The sequence below is a fragment of the Octodon degus genome, unplaced genomic scaffold, assembly GCF_000260255.1.
Source record: "Octodon degus isolate 3935 unplaced genomic scaffold, OctDeg1.0 scaffold00067, whole genome shotgun sequence".
NCBI lineage: Eukaryota > Metazoa > Chordata > Mammalia > Rodentia > Octodontidae > Octodon > Octodon degus.
The window spans coordinates 11,022,880-11,044,401 of NW_004524643.1; the positions used below are offsets into that span (position 1 = coordinate 11,022,880).

The 21,522-nt window shown below is 50.1% G+C and overlaps 1 protein-coding gene across 1 annotated transcript in view; it reads left to right on the forward strand.

Moving 5' to 3' along the window:
* The window catches only part of Otog (otogelin), an 84,826-nt gene that overhangs the window by 29,885 nt on the left and 33,419 nt on the right, over nucleotides 1-21,522 (forward strand). Inside the window, exons 24-33 of the mRNA XM_004634954.2 lie at nucleotides 1,327-1,434; nucleotides 3,808-3,946; nucleotides 5,735-5,869; nucleotides 6,111-6,257; nucleotides 6,513-6,632; nucleotides 8,296-8,412; nucleotides 8,841-8,997; nucleotides 12,806-12,832; nucleotides 15,217-15,384; nucleotides 20,212-20,490. Of these exons, the coding sequence (XP_004635011.2) occupies nucleotides 1,327-1,434; nucleotides 3,808-3,946; nucleotides 5,735-5,869; nucleotides 6,111-6,257; nucleotides 6,513-6,632; nucleotides 8,296-8,412; nucleotides 8,841-8,997; nucleotides 12,806-12,832; nucleotides 15,217-15,384; nucleotides 20,212-20,490 (1,397 nt within the window). The remainder of the gene's footprint in view (nucleotides 1-1,326; nucleotides 1,435-3,807; nucleotides 3,947-5,734; nucleotides 5,870-6,110; nucleotides 6,258-6,512; nucleotides 6,633-8,295; nucleotides 8,413-8,840; nucleotides 8,998-12,805; nucleotides 12,833-15,216; nucleotides 15,385-20,211; nucleotides 20,491-21,522) is intronic.

Consider the following 21,522-nt stretch of genomic DNA (forward strand, 5'->3'; position numbering starts at 1 on the left):
TCTGTGTGTTACTGGGGATTGAACTCAGGACCCTATATTGGCTGATTTGTCTCTTAGTCATTGGTCAGACTTTTCTGTTTTTTCTTGGATGTGGAAAAGTTTTACTAGATGCTGGACATTATGAACATTGTTGTATGCTGCATTGTATTGACTTTGAATGCTGAATTTTGATACAGTAGGTAATTAATTTACTGCTTCATCAGCTTTGTCTTTTCAAGACACGTGTTTTAGATTTGTTAGTTTGTTTATAGTGCTGTTATTCTCAAAGCCTGGGGTATTAAGGGAACTCCTGTCTTAGACAGAATCTTGACATTTCTGAGAATTGCACTGTGTCAGAAATCTCTATCAGTCTCACACTTACTCAATAGCTTTCTCATGCCAAACCTTCAGAAATCTTTTCTTGCTTTTGGTGCATTTAGCATTTGGTCAAAGTCTTAAGGTAGCAGCTATGCAGAGTCCTGAACTCTTTCTCTAAGAAGACCCCTCCTATTTTATATCCTGATCTGGAGCCACCTGAGAAGCCCTCAGTTCCAGTTTGTCTCTTCTGCTGAGTGACACGTTGATCTCTACTTAAGTTCATCTTTCTGCGCTGTAGTCCAAAAAGTGCTTCCCAAAGTCTGGATACAGGGAGGATCTAACAAGAGTCTCTCTGCAGTCTTTCTCTTTGCCTTTTAAAACTATGTACTTACTTTTTTTTTTAAATAACATACAAAGGTTAAACAGCTTGTCCTATACAGATCCTGGACTTGAATTAAAATTTGCTTACTGCCAAAGTATGTAGTCTTACCTTGCCCCAAATTGTACCCACATAATGCCTGGACGTGGCCTGAAATTGTGCCCTGATGACTTTGACAAATTGCCCTTGATGTCCTTGGCTCCTGCCTGGAGTGGATCAGATGTCATGGAAACCAGACTTGGAAGGCAGTAGCACTGTGGCTTTGGAACCCGCGGTCTGAGGGTTCCATGGACAACCTAGATAGGAGGGCCAGTGCCCAGAACCATGGTCTGCTTATTAGTTTAACCTTACTGCCTAAATGGCAACCAGTATCTTCCTGAGCAGGGCGGCTGTGCTGGTAGAGATGAGCCTTGCTTCTTGATGAATGGCAGAGACTTCTGACCTGGGCTAGGATAGCCTCTGGCTTTTTCATTTACCAAGTTGCCATGATTTTCCTGGGAAACAGCAGGAAAGGAGTGGTACCTGGTCCACCTCTTCTAGGATCATTGCTGAGACCCACCCCAGCATATCCATGTGTTGCGCGATTTTCTCCAGAGTGCAGGTCTAGGAAGGGGGGAGCTCCTGATCCATTGCTTACTGTGTCCCTACAGCCTGCTCAGACATGAGGATGCATGTTTCCTGCCAGAGGAGTGCCCGTGCACTTGGAAGGGGAAGGAGTACTTCCCTGGGGACCAAGTGACATCTCCCTGCCATACGTGGTAAGTGAGGATTCTGAGCAGGCTTTGCTTTTTGCTAGGAAGGGAATTGGTATGATGTGCATCATCATGAGTATAATCTAGTACTCCTACTCTACTGCATTTGTATTTATGTTGCATGTTGGTATGTTTTGTAAGGGTTCATGTCCACACACAAGTGTATGTATATAAAATAGTATTTTGGGGTACTTTTGTGAATGTACATAAATTTATGTTTAGACATGTTGAACATGTCCAAGAATGTGTGCACTTGCATAAGCATGAGAATGTGTTTGCATATGTAAATTAACATGCAAGTGTGGGCCCAAATCTAAAATGCACAGACTGCATAGATGAACATGCATGTATTTGGATATAGCTGAAAAGATAAATATTCATACATCTGAATATGTTCATGACTATATGCAATTAGATATTTCTGTGTATATATAAAAATGGTTATATATATTTATGTGGCTACACATTAGTATGTGTGGACATGTATGTACAAAGCATTATATGTGTGTCCATGTGTGAGGGAATATATATATATATATATATATATATATATATATAATATATATATATATATTATACATATATATATGCATTTATTTTGCCTATGAAGCCATAAAAGCTTGTGTACAAAAGCCTGTGTACTGGGGCTGGGGAGATGGCTCAGTAGAATAAGCACTTGCCTAGCAAGTGCAAGGGTCTGAGTTCAATCCCTGGTTCTGCCAAAAAAAAAAAAATTCTGTGCGCATGTCAGTGTACTTGCACACTATGTTCAGGAATGCATATACACATATGTGGGAGTAGTTGAGTCTAGACAGGGTTCCATGGAGATGGACTCAGATCTGGTTGCTTAGAGGTGAAGCTGGGGCAAGCAGCAGGAGTAGATGCTAAGCAGGAACTCAGCCTTCTGATGGGGAAAGCACTGGGGAGCAGGTGGGAAATACTAAACCGGTGCCCTGATGTTGGCAAGCAAACTCAGCCCCTGTTCCAGTGTGGGAACCAGGCAGGAACCAGGCAGGCGTGGCCTGATGGGATCAGGAAGCCCCTGGCACTGGACCTAAGAGCAGAAAATCTCTGAGAGGCTTCATCTTAGTGATCCTCCCAGCTAGCCAGAGCCAGGACCCCAGTCCCTGTCCCACACTGGGGTTGAACCTGTTTCTGTGGCTCAAAGGATGGCCATGGCATTTCTTCCCATACAAGGAGCTGGGCCACAAGAAAGCAAGCCCTTCTGCTCCAATGCAGTCCCCCAGATTGTCAGGGTGCCTCTAGAGGATTAGAGCCCAGGCCTTCTAAGCCCAGAATCTTTTTAGAAGGAGCCTGTGCAAGCACTGAAGTGTTTCTAGGTTCTGTGACTTTGATGGCTTAGGGAGAGCCTGGCTGCCAGGGATGTGGGGTGAGAGATTAGGGCTGGCTGTCCTGGACTTGGCCTAGGGTGCTCTGGGGCCCAGAAGTTGGCCTGCTTTTATTATTTCACTGGACCTGACCCTAGTCCTACACCCCCACGTACAAGCAGCGGGACAGCTAGACTCTGTTGGGTCCTTTCCTGTGAGCATACTGACCTTGGAAGTCAGGTCTACAGCTTACTTGGTGGTTGATGGAGTCTGGAGCCAGGGCCAGTGACTACTGGGAGTACTTTAGAATCTGGAGCTCTCAAAGGAGTAGGTTGTCAGGAAATGCTACCTGGCCCCAGGATGAGTATCCTGTCTCTTTTAGGAGACTGGGGGATAACATGGGTAAGATTTTACTTGATATGACTGGTCCCCAAGGCATCTTCCCAGAATGCTCTTCTGATGTCCATATCATTAGCACTCCCTCTTCCTGTAGGCCTCTGCTCACCTGTCCTCTAACTGCCCTATTGACCATTGTAGCCCATTCCCAGTTCCTTCATCCTGCTCCCTGAGAGCATGCTCTACCTTTCAACACATTCTATTACTTACTCATACTAAATATTTGAACATTTTTCAGTGTGTATCTTTCATCTTCCAGAAAGGGCAGAGGATATTATGTATGTTTTTGTTTATTTTGCTGTGTAGTTCACTAATATATCTGCAACTTCTGGAATAAGGAATGCCTGGGGTATTGCAATGTTTATTGGATGAAGAAATGTAGTGATAAGAATATAGACTTTGGAGTTGTGAAGACCTAGCTTAGATCTCCTCTCTGTTACTTATTGGCTGGGTGTCCTTAACCTCTGTGAGTCCCATGTCTTCTGTATAAGGTGGGGGTCACAGTCACATTCTCCTTGTTTCTGTTGGGGGTTGATGATGTCTATTGACCCCTCGCCCAAGGGTACACAGGGTGCATTCAGCAGGCAATAGCTCTGTCACGGGTGTTTGGGTATGAAGTGGGGTGCAGCCTGCGAGGGGGCCGCATGTGTTCCAGTGTTTGCCAGCAGGGCCTGTTCCAGTGCACCCTGCACCCCTGCGCCTCCACCTGCACTGCCTATGGCGACCGGCATTACCGCACCTTTGACGGGCTCCCATTCGACTTCGTGGGGGCCTGCAAAGTACACCTGGTCAAGGTGAGTTCCCGGGTGTGTCAGCCCAGCTGGCCCCAAGGGCACCCACAGCAGCTGGGCCCAAGGACCTATTCATGTACCTCTATGCTGTGCTCTAGTTTGCTGCATGATGGGGTGGGAGGAGGTGTGGCTGCCAGGACTGGAGGGAACCCCACTGCCTGTTCAGCCATCACGATAACCTTGCCCTGTTGGGTCTGAGCATTTGCTCTTTGGCTGTCTATAGGAGAAAGAGTTCAAAGTTTTTGAGTTTTTATTATGATAAATACCAAATGGCCTACTGAGCCATATCTGTGGATCCTTTCACTTAATCTCACAGTAACCTACAAGGTTGGGTTACAGATAAACAACTTGGGAAGTTCAGGAACTTGCTCAAGGTCACCAGCTAGACTACAGCAGCTGGAGAGTTAGTACTACTGTGGAGTCACATCTCAAAGTCCTTGGTTGACCCAGAAGAAGAGGGTTGGCAGTGGGTGGCACAGTGAAAGCATGATCCCCCCCAAGGAGAGAAGGGCACCCACTGTACAGATGAGACAGTGCTGGATACATGGGCAATTTGCTTTTGCTAAGGCCTGCGCATCTCCCCATATAAGAACAATAACAACAACGATGAAACCTTTTAGCAAGGCTTCTGTCTGTGGGATGGGCATTGTACTGGGGACTTTCTCATAGTTCTTATAACTCCCCAACATGAATTCCTCTTACTTTTTAGAATTTCAAAAGTATTGCATGCTTGTCATTAAAATTTAAACAACATAGAAGAGTATATTAAAAACATATATTCCCAGGGCCAACCAGATAGCTCAGTGGACTAAAGTGCCTGCTTGGGCAGACACAGGAACCAGGGTTGGATCCCCGGCATGCCCTGCCAGCCCCATCCCTGGGACGTGCTGAGATGACAATTGAGACTGGGCATAGCGGTGTGCGCCTGTAATCCCAGTGCTTGGGAGGCTGAAAACAGGAGGATCGCTACAAGTCTGATCGGTGTAATGAGACCCTGTAGACCCTGTACTAAAATACATTAAATTAATTAATTAATTAATTAATTTAAAAAACATATATTCCACTTTACATCTCTTCTGTTTGTATCCCTGATGCATGATTTCTCCTAACAGGGATAAATGCTGCAAGACCATTTTCCATCACACACACACATGCATTCACATGCACACACACATGCACAATATGAATACACATGCATATACACCCTGTGTGCATACACACTACATGAACAGAGCTCTGCAATTTACTTTTTTTCATTTGAAAGTATACCTCAGGCATTGTCAGTTGTATTCTTTTTAACAGCTGAATAGCATGTTCTATAGAACTAAAATGCGCTAGTGTGCTTTATTCTATCCCAAGGATGGGCATTCAGGTGGTTACCAGTATTTAAATATTGAAGCAGCTAGTTGTCCGGATGTATCACTAGACTTTTAGAAGTGGAACTGCTGTCCAAAGAATTACATCTTTTGAAGTGTTGTTCAGTGCAGGCAAAAAAGCCTTTCAGGAGAGGTTTACATGAAGAGTATAGGTAAGGCCGTGAGTGTCCCTGTCGACACTAAGCACCTCTATTACATCAATTACTTGCCATTAATTGTACACTTTTGGGAGAGTTAAGCTTCATGCTTAACATCATACTAGACGACCTACCAGAGAATTTGAGTGAGTTGTCCCAATTCCCCCGGTAAGAAGTAGATTGAAGACCACATCAGAGTCCGTGTCCCTCCCCCCCTGTGCTGTCAGCAAGCTCTCATCCCTCCCTGGTGTGACTGGATTGGCTTTTCTTCTCCTCAGAGCACATCGGATTTCAGCTTCTCTGTGATTGTGGAGAATGTAAACTGCTACGGCTCTGGCATCATCTGCAGGAAATTTATTTCCATCAACGTTGGGAACTCGCTCATCATCTTTGACAATGGCTCGGGAAACCCCGTAAGGCCCAGTGCTAGTGAGGGCTGTGTGGACAACGTATAGGTCACCGCGGGTCTGGGGTGGTGCCACCACATCAGGGGCTTAGGCTCAATTTCTTTTCCGGGATCGGGAACAAAGAAACTGATGTCACTGCACAAAGGAGGCAGAATCACTGGTGACATCAAGGACTTGGGCAGAGCTCTGTGGTGGACCCAGGTATTGGGGACACTCAGGCCTCAGCACTGACCACCTGTCCCTCTAGAGTCCCGAGAGCTTCTTGGACGAGAAGCAGGAGGTGCACACATGGCGAGCAGGGTTCTTCACGTTGGTGCATTTCCCCCGGGAGCACATCACCCTCCTGTGGGACCAGAGGACCACAGTGCATGTGCAAGCTGGGCCTCAGTGGCAGGTAGTCACATGAGCAGGGCATGAGCCAAGCTGCTGGGTGTCCTTGGGTGTCCTCTCCAAGGGGCCATGAAGAGCCTGCCTCTGTCCTATCCACCCACCCTACTCTGGGCCCTTCTCCTCGACATTGCCTCATCCCGCTTCAAAGTGCAGGACCCAGAAGTTGCTTCTGGGGCCATGGTAGGCATAGGCTTGTGGTGACCCCCTGCCCATGCTCACCCCGGGCACCTCTGCACTGACCCGGTGTTCTCTCTTTCAGGGCCAGCTGGCAGGCCTCTGTGGGAACTTTGACCTAAAAACCATCAATGAAATGCGGACCCCAGAGAACCTAGAGTTAACCAACCCTCAGGAGTTCGGCAGCAGTTGGGCTGCAGTTGAGGTAAAGCTTTCCCAGGTGAAGCCTCCCCAGGCTCACTGCACCTCTCATTCGGATGGGCACTGGCTCTCAGGTCGGGGAAGAGGGACATCAGTGTGACGCTGCTCCTGAGGACGTTCTCCCAACCCTGACCAGCATCCCTAGCGCTAGACTCTGTCTTGCGACCCAAAGACTTGGCCGAGCCCTTGGAGCACTGGGGAGGACATGGAAGGGTCCAAAGTCTCCATCCTAGGAGAGAGGACCACCTTGTGGGGAAGGCAAAGCTCACCAAAGCATGACTATCTCAGCTACCCCATGCCTCTGGTGCCTGGCACTGTGTATGGCAGAGAGGAGTCATGGACATGGGTTGACAGGATCCTTGGAGATCCTTCCTGACAGAGGTGGGACTAGGGCTGGGGTTAATGGGAAGGCCATGTTTGGATGGATGAATGCATCAGAAAGAAGGACTCTGAGAGGGAGGAAAACAGGCAAAAGCAGCAATGGAAGGGGCATCCCTGAGGCTGGGAGACTCCCACTAAGGGCTGCCAAGCTGTGAACTATGGAGGGAGAGAGCACCAAATTGAGCCAGAGACCTGGGTTCTTGTCTTGGATCATCCACTAACTTGATGGGGGACCTTGAGTAGATCCTGTCTCCTATGTGGTTGGTTTTCTGAGAGCTGAGGGGACTGTGCCAGCAGAGGAATGGTACATAGATTTCACTTCCTGGGACAAATCTGAGCAGTCACAAGAGGCTGCCTGGGGAGTTGCACTGAGACATAGCTTAGCCTTGTGTCACATTTAACAGGAAAGAGGACTGTGATCTATTACTTCTGTCTGTCATGGGTGTGGCAATGGAGAGTGGTGATATGAGTGCTACCTATTTGCTTTTCTAACTGATGACCTAATTCTCTGCTGAGGAGTAGATGGAGATGAGTCTGTATAGATGGGGTAGGTGGAGCAGGCGGGCATGGCCAGGCGCTCAACCCAATCCTGAGGTGTGCAGAGATGTTCCTGTCCTAACTCACCCCTTTGTCATTGCCGCCCCCCAGCCCAGCCCCATATTTCTTTGTCACATCTTTAGGCACAATCTGGGGTGCTCCAATGGAAACGTAGACCTGAGGGAAGAGGTTCAGCAGACATCAGGGAAATGAGTACTAGCTTTCTGCTGCTGTGTGACAAGATGATTAGACTCACCTCAGTTTATTTGGGTCAGGAATCAGGGCGCATCATTTGGTGACTCACTCACAGGCTGCATCCAGGTGACAGGCAGGATGGGATCTCCCCTGGAGGGCTCACTGGGGAAGGAATTGCTTCCCTGCTTCCTCCTGTGGCTGTGGTGGCACTCAGCTCCGGGCAGCTGGAGGACTGAAGACCCAGCTTTGTGCTTCGCTGGTAGTCAGAGGCCACCGTCGGACCTGAAGCCTCCCACACTTCAGGCCTCGTGGGCTCCCCACCCGCTGCTTGCTTTCTCGTAGCCAGCAAGGGAGCAATTCCGGGAAGATGGGCTTTGCGGTCTTACATAACATATCCAGGTCATCATACACACACATAACCGTGTCTGCGCCACCGCTTTGCTGTGTTCTTCTGGCTTGAAGCAGGTTGTGGGCCCCCCCTTACACAAGGGCATCCACCCCAGGAAGCAGGCGTCTGGGGGGGTGGAGTCAGTGGTCCCATGTCTGCCCTTCAGTGCCCAGATACCCTCGATGCCCGGGACACATGTATCCTTAATCCTCTCCGGGAACCATTCGCCAAGAAGGAGTGTGGCATCCTGCTGGGCGAGGTGTTTGAGGCCTGTCACCCCGTGGTGAGTGGACTCCCAGCTCAGCTCCTCTTGGGCCCCTTCCCACTCTCTCGGGACCCCTTCTGTTCTCAGAGCCTCCCATGCCTTGGAAGAGACACCTCAGCTCCAGGGAGGGGAGCCGAGATGACCTTATTCACCCCCAGGGTGCATGCTGCCGTCTGCCTCTGTCCTCAGAGGACTGGGCGCAGGTTCGGCGCCTTCTGTGCCTGTCTCAGCCCAGCAAACACACCCGCCTCTCATGCAGCCCTGCCCCTTGCCTGCTCTGCCCTGGGCTCAGGGAGGAGAAAGCCTAGGTCCCTAATGCATGTCTGCCTACACCTTTTGGCGCTAGCTTTGCCCCAGCTGGCCGCCTTTCTCACCATGTGGCCAGTAGCCAGAAAGTTGCAGGGCTGACCTTCATGAGCTGACCTCTGACCTCTGACCTCCCCCAGGTTGACGTCACTTGGTTTTACTCCAACTGCCTGACAGACACGTGTGGGTGCAGCCGGGGCGGTGACTGTGAGTGCTTCTGCGCCAGCGTGTCTGCCTACGCCCACCAGTGCTGCCAGCACGGCGTGGCCATTGACTGGCGGACCCCCCACCTCTGCCGTGAGTGTCCCACACCTGTCACCCCAGAGGGCAGGGTGGGTGAGGAGGATATTTCTTGAGTACTCAGTATGCCAGGTACCCCCAGTTCCATGGGGGTTGCTCACCAGCCCTTTGAAATAGGTGCACTTGGGGGAACCTGCAGCCCAGAGAGGTTAATGAATGAATACTTTTGAGGTCACCCAGGTTCATGGCAGAGCCAGGTCCACCCCCAGATAGTGTGGTGCAAACCTGTGCTCTGGACCACTTTGCTATAGAGGTGCAGGCCCAGAGCTGCCATTTGTGTGCTGTGTGACTTGGGACAAGTTATCAGCTTTGCTGGGGTTCAATTTTCTCCTCTGAAAAATAGGATCTGACCCACCTGTGTGGTCTGTTGAGAGGATCAAGCAGGTCATGAACATAAAAGCCCTCTGCCACCATGCTGTGAAGGCCCATAAGAGGCAGCGGTTACGGGGCTGGGGAGATAGCTCAGGGGTCTAAGTGCCTGCCTGGCAAGCACGAGGACCTGAGTTCCACCCCCAGTACCACATGCTGTACTGGCCCAGGAACCCTTGAGTGCCATGCCAGCCACTGAGATGGGGCACGTGGAGCATGCCCGTAATCCTAGCTCTGGGGCAGCTGAGACAGGAGGATCACTGTGAGTCTGAACTGTGTAGAGACCCTTACCTAATTAATTAATTAATTAATTATAAAAAAGAAGCAGCGGTTACCCTTTCACTGAACAGTGGTGATCTGCTAATGCTGTTGATTAAGCAGCCCACCAAGTAAATGAATAAATACACTTGAAGTACTGGGAGCATAACGAGGACCTTTGCACTGAGCTATATCCCCAGCCCGTTTTTTTTTTTTTTTACTTTGAGATAAGGTCTCCTTAAGTTGCTAAGTTGCCCGGACCACGCTCAAACTTGTGAGCTTCCTGCCTCAGCCTCCCAGAGCTCTGGGACTCACAGGCATGCACCACTGCATCCAGTAGATGTGAAAATATTTAGAGCACACACAGAGGCTCACGTACATATATTGCGTGCATTTTTGTGGTTTAATGATATATTTAAAAAATTACAAAATGAGGTAAAGTGCCATTAATATAAAGTATTAATGTGTTAAATATAATTAATATGTATTAAAAATGGAAAAATTAATATTGAAAGGATGAAATAAAATAGATGGAAGGCTGAGTTGTTAGTCAGTTGATCGTTGATCACTCAGTGCTTGTTCTCAAGCATAGTGGACTTTCCCTGGCAGCGCCCCCACTGTGGTGCACAGTGGGGAAGACCCACGTTCTTCACCAACCAGGATGCCCTGGGCAGCTTCCTGCACGCTGGACGCCCTGTCTGTAGTGGGGGTGAAGGCAGCCAGCCTGCCAGCAGGGCGTAGGGAGAGTTAAGCGGTCTGTGCACGTGCAGTGCTTGGCATCGTAGTCTACATTATCATGGGGGTTCAGCTGTTGTTCTAGTGCATGCTGGCCCTGAGGGCTCCAACAAGGGGCCCCCAGGAAGAAGATGGGAGAAGCTGCCTTTGGTCTTCCTTTCCTCTGCTATTTGTTCTGGCACCCCACCTTGGCCACACACGCCCTGTCCCCAGCTGGTCCCCTCTTCCTCTACTTCTTAGACAACTGAACTTCCAGAAGGAGAGGGACCCAGCCATGCAGGAGTCAGGCCCACGGGCATCATTTAATAACCTGCCCTACAATGAGGGGCTCCCATGGGGTGTGAGACTAACGGACCACCAGAAAACTCAGGGTTTTTTCAGTGACATGTGGCTATAATATTTTCAAAAAATTAAAAATGTTTCAAAAATATCCTAGATGAATGAGACCCCAGAGGCTCAACATTATTTATTTTCCCTTTTGCTTTATGTTCTGCCGTGGTTCCATGGAACACTGCTGTGTGATCCAGTCTTTAACCTTTTGCTATGTTATCAGGGATCGTTGTTAATTTTGATATGTGAAAAACATTGCACTAAAGCAATACTTCACAGTCACTCTAAACACACATAAGGAAGTATCCTCCAGAACTAATAAGTTAATTTGGGGACAGCAGAGCACAGGAATGAGAACCTACCAGCCACAGTAAGCTATGAATGTCTTCAAAAAGACTAAGGCAAGGGACATTTTTAAAAGCAAAGTAAGGAGAACAATATGAGGTATTTTGAAATAATAATCATTGGCTTAGAACTGAAATCAGAGATGTTCAAGTGTCAACAAGGATGGTACAGTCCAAAGCTGAATAGACAACTGTAGGACAGGTGTCCTTGTAGCAGTATTCTTTGTGCAGTGTTGTAGCTCTGGAGAATCTTTTATGCCTGGATCTTATTAGCAGGTGTACATGTGTGACAGCCTTTCCTTCCCCTGTATTCAGAGTGAGCCTCCTGTCTTCAGCCTCCCCAGTGCTGACACTACAAGCATGTGCCACCACGCCTGGTCTCAGTGGCCGGCTCAGCGCACCCTGGAGTGGGGCCTGCATGGCATGTGGTGTGGGGGATCGAACCCAGGGCCCTGTGCCTGCCTAAGCAGGTGCTTTGTCTGCTGAGCTATCTTTTTTTTTTTTTTTTGTGGAACCGGGGATTGAACTCAGGCCTTTGCACTTGTCAGGGAAGTGCTTATTCCACTGAGCCATTTCCCCGGCCCCTGCTGAGCTATCTTTTTTTTTTTTTTTTTTTTAACTTAGGCTAATGTGATTTATTTCACTTAACATTTGTTTTCAAGGGGGATTCATTTTTCTACAAATGTTTTAAAGTTTTCTTTCTTTATAGCCCAGTAGAATCATCACACATAATTTAGCTATTATAAGTTATGCTGCTATAAACACTGGTTCACATGTTTTTTTTTTTTTTGTTTTTTGTTTGTTTTCTTTCAGTACTTGGGATTGAACTCAGGACCTTGTCGTTCTACTGAGCTATCTCCCCAGTACCCTTGCTGAGCTAGCTTGATGGTCCTATTTACTACTGAATTCTTGCTGCTAGGGGTTAACACAAATGACTCCATTTTTACTGTGACCACTTTTGCAATCTTAACTACTGAGATTTTGGCACCCCCTTTAAATTTTGTACTGGAAGTGAGTACTCTGTCTCACCCAGGAGTCCACACAGGTGCTAGTAGTGGTTCCATGGAAGAGGGAAGAATTTGAACTGTGGTCTGACCCTAAGAGCTGGCTTTTAATGACTGTCCTGGGTCACTGCCCATTTCCAGGTACATGCCTGAAACTTGAGATCTGGCTGTACTCTAGTTTTTAATTCAATCATTTCATCCACAAATGCTGGGCAGGTAGACTCCCGACTCCTAGCGTTCTTACGAGAGTATAGTGCTAAGAGTATAGTGCTAAGTGATCAAGAAATTGAGGCATGGAGTGGAGTCGAAGGCTCTCTTCAGACTGTGATTATGAGTGAAGCAGGTCCTCCTCAACCTTTACCCCAGCTCTGGCTGGCTTCTCACGGCTTTGCTCTTGAGCTTCAGAGTCTTCACAGGGTCCCCGACTCACCTCTATGCGCCTGGGAATCCACAGCTAAGGTCCCAGGAGAGTAAGCTGTGGTTCCAGACTTTGCCACAAGGGGGCGCGCTGAGCCCATGCTTGTTGGAGCTTGTCCCCTCTGGTGGCAGCATCTCTGCTGAACTAGGGACACTGCAGAGAGAGGCCTGGTCCCCTTCCCATCCCAGGCTCTGGGAAGACCATCTTTGAATCTTGGAGTCTGAGAGGCAAGACAGGTCCAGCTTTTGGGGACGGAGGGAGGCTGGGATGCTGGCCTCCCTGGCTCTGTCCACTTGTTCCAGGCTCTGTGCTGGCTCCTAAAAAGTCTGTTCTCTGTTCTCTTTCAGCATATGACTGCGATTTCTTCAACAAAGGTAAGGCCCTCGCCCCCATGTGATCCTCAGGGGCTGGGGTGCTGCTAGCCCTACCTTTGTGCCATATCAGCCTCAGCCAGTTAGAGGTTCTGTGCCCGGGAGAGCTGTGACACGGGGACCCATCATGCAGACAGCCCTGACAGTGCAGGGCCCAGGGATGTCCCAGGACTCTGTACTCAGTACACCTGCACCCCCACCTGGAGTCAGAGACTGTTTTCACCCAGAGATTGCAGCTTCGCCAGGAGGTAAAAGCCCCGTTTATACCAAGATGCCAGCTCCACAGGCTCTTGTGAGCTCACTGGACCCCCAAGTGGTCTTCTTGGGTTCCCCAAAGATGAAAGTTGGTAAAAACAAACACAAGTTGCTCTTTGAGGAAGGCTAGGGCAGAACATGCAGCCTGTCAGATTCATCTTCAAATATAGCCAAGGTCACTGGGTAGTTAGATATGCTTTAACATCTAGATTATTAATAAGGGTGAAAATACAAATCATTACTAAGGGCTCAAAGAAGAGTAGTTTCTAGTGTTAGAGCGACTTAGTCAATTTTTCACTGAGTTGAGTGGGCAACAGAAGGTGGGAGAGCTTGCCTGGGATAGTTTTTAACATTGAATTCATCCATTTGGGTCAAGGTCAGGTCTTGGCAGAGTTGGCTGCTCAGCCATCCTTAAGGCTGCTTGTCCTTGGCTTCCCAGTCCCCGATGCTCCCCTCCCACCTGGGTACTAGAGATGCTGGAGCCCACGTGGGTATAGCCCAAGGCCTTGCCCTCAGCTTTAAGTATCTGACTTTGCTTTGAGAAATGCCTGCCTAATGACAGTATGGCCGGTGGGATGGAGGCAACGGAATAGAAACAAAAACACCAGTTAGGGAGTTTGCAAGGGGAAGCCTGGACCGGGACGCAGCACGACAGTGCAGAGATGGTCCAGCTAAAATGGTAGCCCCTCAGGGTCCCTGATGGCACCAGACCTTTAACTCCTGAAGTATGCTTCTGTATGGGGGAGAACTGCCATTTCTGGGACAGGCAAGGTCACCCTGACATCAGGCAAGACATTTCAGCAAGTCTGAGCAGAGTTTTCTCTCTTCTGTGGCATTTTGGGTAGCAGTAACTGGCAAAGGACAAGCTGTTTCTAGCATCTTCCGCCCACCCACCCACCCACCCACTCACCCATTTCTTGCTCTGTTCCTCCATCAACATTTTCTGTAGCCTGGGCCCTTGTAGGGTGCTGGAATGTTGGTGGTAATTGGGTCCTGTCACAGCGGTGTGCTGGAGTTGGCCTACACCATGTGTGTCCCTGACTCCACATTCACTTGGTAGTTTGAAACGAACCACTGCCAGGAGTATTTACACCAGGGAAATCAGCAAACATTCATTCATTCATTCATTCATTCATTCATTCATTCATTCATTCATTCATTCATTTTCCTGAGTGTTGTTCACTGTTTACTGCCTGCCTCAGAGCTAATGGGGCAGACAGGCATGAACCCCCAATTCAGAGCCTCATCATAGAGCGCTGACCAACGTGTGGCTTCTCCAAAGGCTGTTGGAGTGCAGAGGAGGAAGGACCATGCTTGTGTGTGAGATGGGGAGGGCGCAGGGAGAACACACCAAGGAGGTGACATTTCAGCTAGTCCCCGTCCCCAAAGGCCGAGTAGGCGTTTGTCAGGCACAAAGCAGGGAGGACTGCTCTGAGGGGGTGAAACAGCATGACGAGGACGCTGCCAGGACACAGCTTGGCTCCTTCAAGGAAGAGCGAGAGAAGTTCAGTGGGGCAAAGCCAGGGAGAAGGGGGCCAGTGGGGGGCAGGGGGCAGGGGCAAAGAGGCCTGGTGCTCAAGATAGGATTCTGTCCTAAGGGTCAAGGGAGCCAGGGTGAGTCCCCTGAAGTGTGCTGGAAGGGGATGGGCAGAGGCAGCAAGGCTGTCCTGGGGAAGCCCACGCCCCACTCCAGCTCACACCCACCACCCCAGGACCCTCCCAAATATGAAAGTGATACACTCTAGGAATGAGCAGCTAAGCAAGAACTTTCAGTCAGAGCCTCCGCCCGCCTGCCTGCCTCACACAGGCCATGGGCCGGGCGAGGCCAGGGTGCATCTCCCACAGGTGCTCTGAAGGAGCAGTGGCTGCAATGGCCATGCACTAGGAGTTGATGGGCCCTGAGACTCTACCTTTGGAGCTCATGTCCTCCAAGCTGGCTTCATCCCGCACTACTCAGGTGCTCCTCTGACAGCCTGGAGTTGTGTCGCTTCCTTCCCAAACATCAAGTCTCTGAGGCCTAGACAGGAAGCCTTCCCAGCTCCTCACTGCCCCGGGTCTTTTCTCTTTCCATCTCTCACAGCCATGGGAAGGAGGGGCGGGAGATGGGGCTCTGACCGGGCTCTTCTCTCTAGTGCTAGGTAGGGGCCCCTACCGGCTGTCCAGCGTGGCAGCTGGCGGCGCCCTGGTGGCCATGAAGGCAGTGGGCGATGACATAGTCCTGGTAAAGACCGAGGAGGTGGCGCCAGGGGACATTGTGAGTTTCCTGCTGACAGCTGCTCTGCACAAGGCTGCGGCCCACGGTGAGCACCCCACCCGAGTCAGGCCCTTGTTGGGGGAGGCAGGGGCTGGAGGAGGAGAGGGCACAGGAGCCATGAACCAGTGAGGGGCTGGAGTGGTGGGGCTCCACAGCTGCTCTTTCTTGCTTTAGGCTGGGCTTTAGGTCAAACTTAGCCTGTGTGATAAAAAAAAGTACTTTCCAAAAAATACTAGGAGGCCAAACTCCTGATAGACCTTCACGCCTCAATTTATGCAATCTATGGTCCAGAAAAGCCCAGGGTGGTGACTCCTCCTCCTTCTCTTCCTCCTCCTCATCTTCCTCCCCTTCCCTTGATGCCCTTCATTCTCTCCTCTTTCTTCCTTGTCCTCCCCCCAGCCTTTCTCCTCACCTTCCTGTCTTTCACTGAACCGTGTTTTCATATCAGCCACACAGCCAGGCACAGGAGATCAGGCGTGAGGGACACAGTCCCACGGGGAGACTGCCCTGGCTAAGGGGCACTGAGAAGAGCCCTGGCTCAGACCTGGGGAGGCGGAGGTGGCTTCTTGAACAAGTAGTTTCCCCAAGGGGCAAGGAATTGGGAATCTAAGCTTGGAGTCAAGACATCCTGGGGTACCCAGAGGGCTTGGAAAGACTGTAAAGGGTTGGGGGGACACAGCGGCTCCTGCCAGCCTCGGTGCAACTGAGGTCCCCACTTGGGCAACACCAGTGGTACAGGAAGTAAGGACTGGTTGCTGTATTTGCAGTTTATATGTGAAGGAGCAGAGGCCAGAGAAGTTAGGGATTTACCTCCTTAGCCCCAGGAGGAGCCAGCCTTTGGGCTCCAGAGTCTGTTTTCTGGACCACTATGCCATGCTGCTGTGGAGTGGTGGGGTTAAAAAGAAACACGTGTGAGGGGAGGGGAGGTAAAAGTCCCTGGAGTGTTCTAGGTTGTAACAAGCTCCTGCACCTAATGTCTGGGTTCAGCCCTTCCTTGGTGAGGAGCACTTGAGGAAAACGGCTGAGAATCTGTGGTCTGGGCAAACTCAAAGCCAAGGTTCAGAGAGGGGTGACTTGCCTGAGGTCACACAGCCCGTGGGGCTGCTTGGGCTGGCTCCCGCCTGCCACCTGGACCCACTGTGCAGTGTTTCAGATCCTGGGCTCTGGCCTTTGTCTGCCAAGCCTCGGGCCTGCCCCCTCGGCCACTGTCAGCAGGTCACTGTCCGGGCCTCAGAGTTGTCTGTTCACTCTGTCCTCTGTGAGGGCAAAGACTCCTCTGTTCCTTCCTAGGTCCCTTAGGACAGTGCCTGGCACACAGTAGGCATCTGTGGCTGAATGAATGACTGCTCCACTTCATGGGTTCCTGCAGGAATTTTTTCAATTTTTTTAATGTTATGTAGATTTCTGGGTTTCATTTCAGCAGATTCGCACATGCACATAGTGCGCTTTGACCCCTAGCCCCGGTCCATTCCTGGGCCCCGTCCTCACCCTAGTTTTACATTGGGGGGGGGGGCGTTCAGTGCATGTAATACACTTTGTTCATATCCACATCCCCATTACCTGCCCTTTATCCCCTTCCCTTTCTTTTTAGCCCCTTCTTATTGTTTAGTAATACTCTGTCTTTTACTTTCTTGTCATCTTTTAGATCCTGCACATTAGGGAGGCCATATGATGTTCGTCTTTCCAGCTGTTCTATTTTGCTCTGCATAAGTTCTCCTGACCCATCCACTTTCCTCCAATGACAGAATTCCATTCTTCCTTATAGCTGAGTAGAGCTCCATTATGTAAACATGCCACGTTTTCTTTATCTGCGCTTCCGCTGAGGGGCCCCAGGCTGTTCCATCTCCCTGCTATTGTGGATGCAAACCAAAGGGTTATATAGTAGGTTGCATGAGATGGCAGGTTGCTTTATTTTTTAATTCCTTTTTTCTGCTTTTTTGTTTGTTTGTTTTTGTTTTTTGTTTGTTTTTGAGACAGGGTCTTGCTATGTAGTTCAGGCTGCCCTTGAACTCACAGTAATCCTCTTGCCTCAGCCTCCCAAGTGCTGGGACTGCAGGCATGTGCCACCATACCCAGCTTTATTTTTATATTCTTGATGAGAGCCATTCTGACTGGGGTGAAATGGAACGTCAAACTAGCTTTGATTCACATTTCTCTGGTGGTTAGATATGTTGAACAGTTTTTTTTTTTCATAGAGTCATTGGCCATTTGCACTTCTTTTGAGAACTGTCTGTTCAGTTCATTTACCCTTGTGTTGACTGGGCTATTTGTGTGTGCGCACATGTGTGTGTATGTGTGTTGTGTGTGTGTGTGTGTGTGTGTGTGTGCGTGCGCATGCATGCTAAGTTTTTTGTGTTCTTTTGTGGTACCGGGGATTGAACTCAGGATCTTGTGCTTGCCAGGGAAGCGCTAATTCTACTGAGCTATCTCCCCGGCCCCCATTGTTTTCATTATATATTCTAGATATTAACCCTCTGTCGAAAGTTCAGCTGGTAAACATTTTCCCTCATCCTGTATGTCATCTCTTTGTTAGTTGCTTCCTTTGCTGTGCAGAAGCTTTTAAATGTAATGTAACCCCACTTGTGGGTGCTGTGCTATTGGTATCCTGCTCAGGAAGTCCTTGGCTGTGCGTGTGGCTCCAGTGGTTCCCGTATGTTCTCTTTTGGCCTTTGGGGTCTTGTACGTAGGACTTTGATCCATTTTGAATTGATTTTTGTACAGAGTGACAGATAGTTACCTCATTTCAATCTTCTACAATGCTATATTCAGTTTTCCCAGAACCACTTGTTTTATTTTTTGGGGGGAGGTACTGGGGATGAAACTCAGGACCTGACGCTTGCCAGGCAGGTGCTTATGCCACTGAGCTATCTCCCCAGCCTGGCAGGTAGATTTTTTTTTGTATTTTAGGGAAAGGTCTACAGGGTGTTCAGGGTCTCACTACTAGATCAGACTCATAGTGATCCGCCTGTTTACAGCCTCCCAAGAGCTGGGATTACAGGCGTGTGCCACCACGCCCAGTCTCAATTGCCATCTCAGCATGCCCCGAGGGCACGGCCAGCACAGTAGGGACCAGGACCGAACCCCCAGCCCCTGTGCCTGCTTGCAGGGGCTTTAATCCACTGAGCTATTTGGCCAGCCCAGCACCACTTGTTTAAAAGGCTCCTTGCCAACATATATTTTTGACTCCTTTGCCCAGAATCAGATGACTGTGGCTGTGTGGGTTTGTTTCTGTGTCCTCTCTTCTGTCCCATTTGTCTATGTGCCTATTTTTGTGCCAGTGTTGTACTGTTTTTGCTAGTATGATTCAAAGTCAGATATCATGAGCCTATAGCCTTGCTCTTTCTGTTCAGATTGCTTCAGCTGTCCTGAGTCCTCTCTATTTTTATGTAAATTTTAAGTTTTTTTTTTTTTTTTTTTTTTTTTTGTGAAACCCGGGATTGAACTCAGATCCTTGCGCTTGCTAGGGAAGTGCTTATTCCATTGAGCCACCTCCCCAGCCCCTTAAGATTGGTTTTTCTAGTTCTGCAAAGAATGCCATTGATGTTCTGGTGGGCTTGCATTTTCATGATATGGCCATCTTGACAGTAATAATTCGCCAATCCATGAACATGGGAATCCTTTCACCTTCTGGTGTTTTCTTCAGTGTTCTGAAGTTTTCAGTGTAGAGACCTTCACCTTTTGGTACAGCTGATCCCCAGGTATTTTATTTTATTTGAAGTTCCTTTCTCAGCTGTTCCAGTGCATGGTAAAACTATTAATTTGCTACATGTTGATGTCCTATCCCGCTCCACTGCTGCAGCTCCGAGTCTGTGGGGTCTTCTAAGGATAGGATCATGTTGAACATGAATAACTGGGCTGGCTTTCTTTCCTATTTGCATCCCTGTTTTTCTCTTGCCTAATTGCTGTAGCTAAAATTTCAAGAACTATGCTGACTTCTATGTTGAGTGAGTGGTGAGAACAGACTCACTCCTGGTCCTGAGGGACTTCAGCGGCAGGCAGGAACAGGCTTTGTTGCCTAGTAAGCCACTTACAAAGAGCCATTATTCCACCATCAGTCATGAACCCTTCCTCTGGTTACTGCTCATCTTCTTGCAGCCGAGGGAGGGGTAGGGGACACAGGGGGCAGGGGAGGGGTGCAGCTGCTCCAGGCTGGAGCCAGGCCTCCCGCACATCCCTCATTGCCTGCCTCTTATCACAGCCTCGATGTTAATCCCTTGCCCACAACACAGCCTGGGTGGGGACCCAGGACTCAGACATGGGGCCATTGTGTGGCCTGCCTGTGGATTGGGGACTCTGAGGGTCTATAGGACCCTGTGCAGAAGATTGGAGATTGGCCACCTGGCAGCCACCTTGGTGCCCTAGGTTGGCATTCCAGGGCCAGGAAGTAGGACTTAGGGGCTAGGTCTCTGGGTAGACTTTTTCTCTGGGACTCTTTCATCAGCTGGAGGTTGGACTAGGAGCCACCAGCTCTGACCTTCTAGGATTCTAGTAGCAGGACTAAAGGGAGGACACTGAAACCTGCAAGTCACCAAACTGCAGCTTGTCCCACATATCCAGGGGCATGCAGGTCCTTGGGGCAGTCATTTCTGTCTATTCTGTTGATTGCTGACTCACAAGCATTTAGGATAATACTAGGCACATAGAGGGTTCTCGGGAGAAGAAACAGGGAAGGAAGGAGTGGAAGTGGGTTGTGAGAGGGGAGACGGGCTATGTGCAGAGGCTTCCGTAACCCTTCGTGTCCCCCAGACAGAGCTGGTGTGGGCAGAAGGGCACAGGCAGAGAAGGATGCAGACTGTCCACTGGGGCCCTCATCTTGAGTTACTGGGTGCTGTGTGGCTGTCTGTGCTGACTTCACCCATGTGGCTCTATGCAGACCCAGACGTGGTTTCCCTGGAGGCAGCGGACAGACCTAACTTCTTCCTGCATGTCACGGCCAACGGGTCTGTGGAGCTGGCTAAGTGGCAGGGCGGAGAGGCCTTCCACCACCGCGCCTCCTTCTCCCTGCACCGGGGGATGTGGCAGGAGGGCCTAGTGGCCATGGAGTCCCTGGCAAAGCCTGGCTTTTTCCTCTACGTGTCGGGGTCTGTGCTGGCCTTGCGGCTGTATGAGCACACGGAGGCATTTCGCAGGGGCACACTCTTCCGCCTGCTGGGTAGGTGCCCACCTGCCACCTTTGTCATCCACACTATGCGCTCATTCAAGAACTCTTTCTGCCCTCTTCCCACTGCCCTTTTCCAATGACTCCAAGAGATAGGGTCCTCATGCTCTTGGTACCAGGAGGCCACAGGGGGACCATGCTGGATGGCCCTCCCTGTTAGTGGCCTAGGAAGTTGTAGGCTGTGTGGCTCAGGGCCCAGACAATTTCCTGGGTCCTGCCTTCTGTCCCAGGCCAATTATGTGGGCTAAAAATACGTGGCCTTTATGGAAGTGAGGGGAGAAGTGACCCTGTTGGCTGCTTGGGGAGCCTGAAGCTCAGGTTTCATGGGACATCTGCTGTGAGCTTAAGGGTGGCTCTCTGGGGTCAGCTGAGCAGCCAGTTACCTCCCTCTCTCCCGTGGGGGGCCCAGCCCCCAGGGACGTGGCAGGGCAGCTCCTGCTCTTTCCTATCAAGGCCAGGGCTTAACCTGTCCCCAGCCCCAAAATGCCAACCTCTGCCTAACCTGGGGGAAGTCACGCTTACATCCAGCTGCTGGGTGGGAGTCCCCAGGGACATCCACCCACCAGGACTGAGTCCTCCTCAGCTGTGACAGCAGAACTTGCTGAGTCCTCTGAAAGGCCCTGCAGCACAGTGGAAAGAGCTCAGGCCTTTCCGCTGCACAGCCTTGGATTCCAATGGTAACCCTGTGCCTGGCACTTGGAGGAGGGGGCCCTCCATGTCTGCGTTCTGTGACTCCACCTAGAAAATGCCTCAGGAGGATCTGGTGCTGCTTGCGTAGCCCCAGTGGGTGTCATTCTGGCACTGACCTCGGTTCTTGGTTCCCTCCCCAGGCACAGTGTAGGGCTCAAGGTGTCGGGAGGGACCTCTCAAGAGCCAGTCCCCCACCCCCCATGAGGCTGTGGGTTCTGACACTGGTCCTATGACCACCTCCATGTCCTCTCTCTCCTAGACCACAGACCTTTCCTCCATTTATCCAGGCACTGGCTTCAGGGCATCTTTTAAGAACAGCCCCCTTGGAGAAGTTTC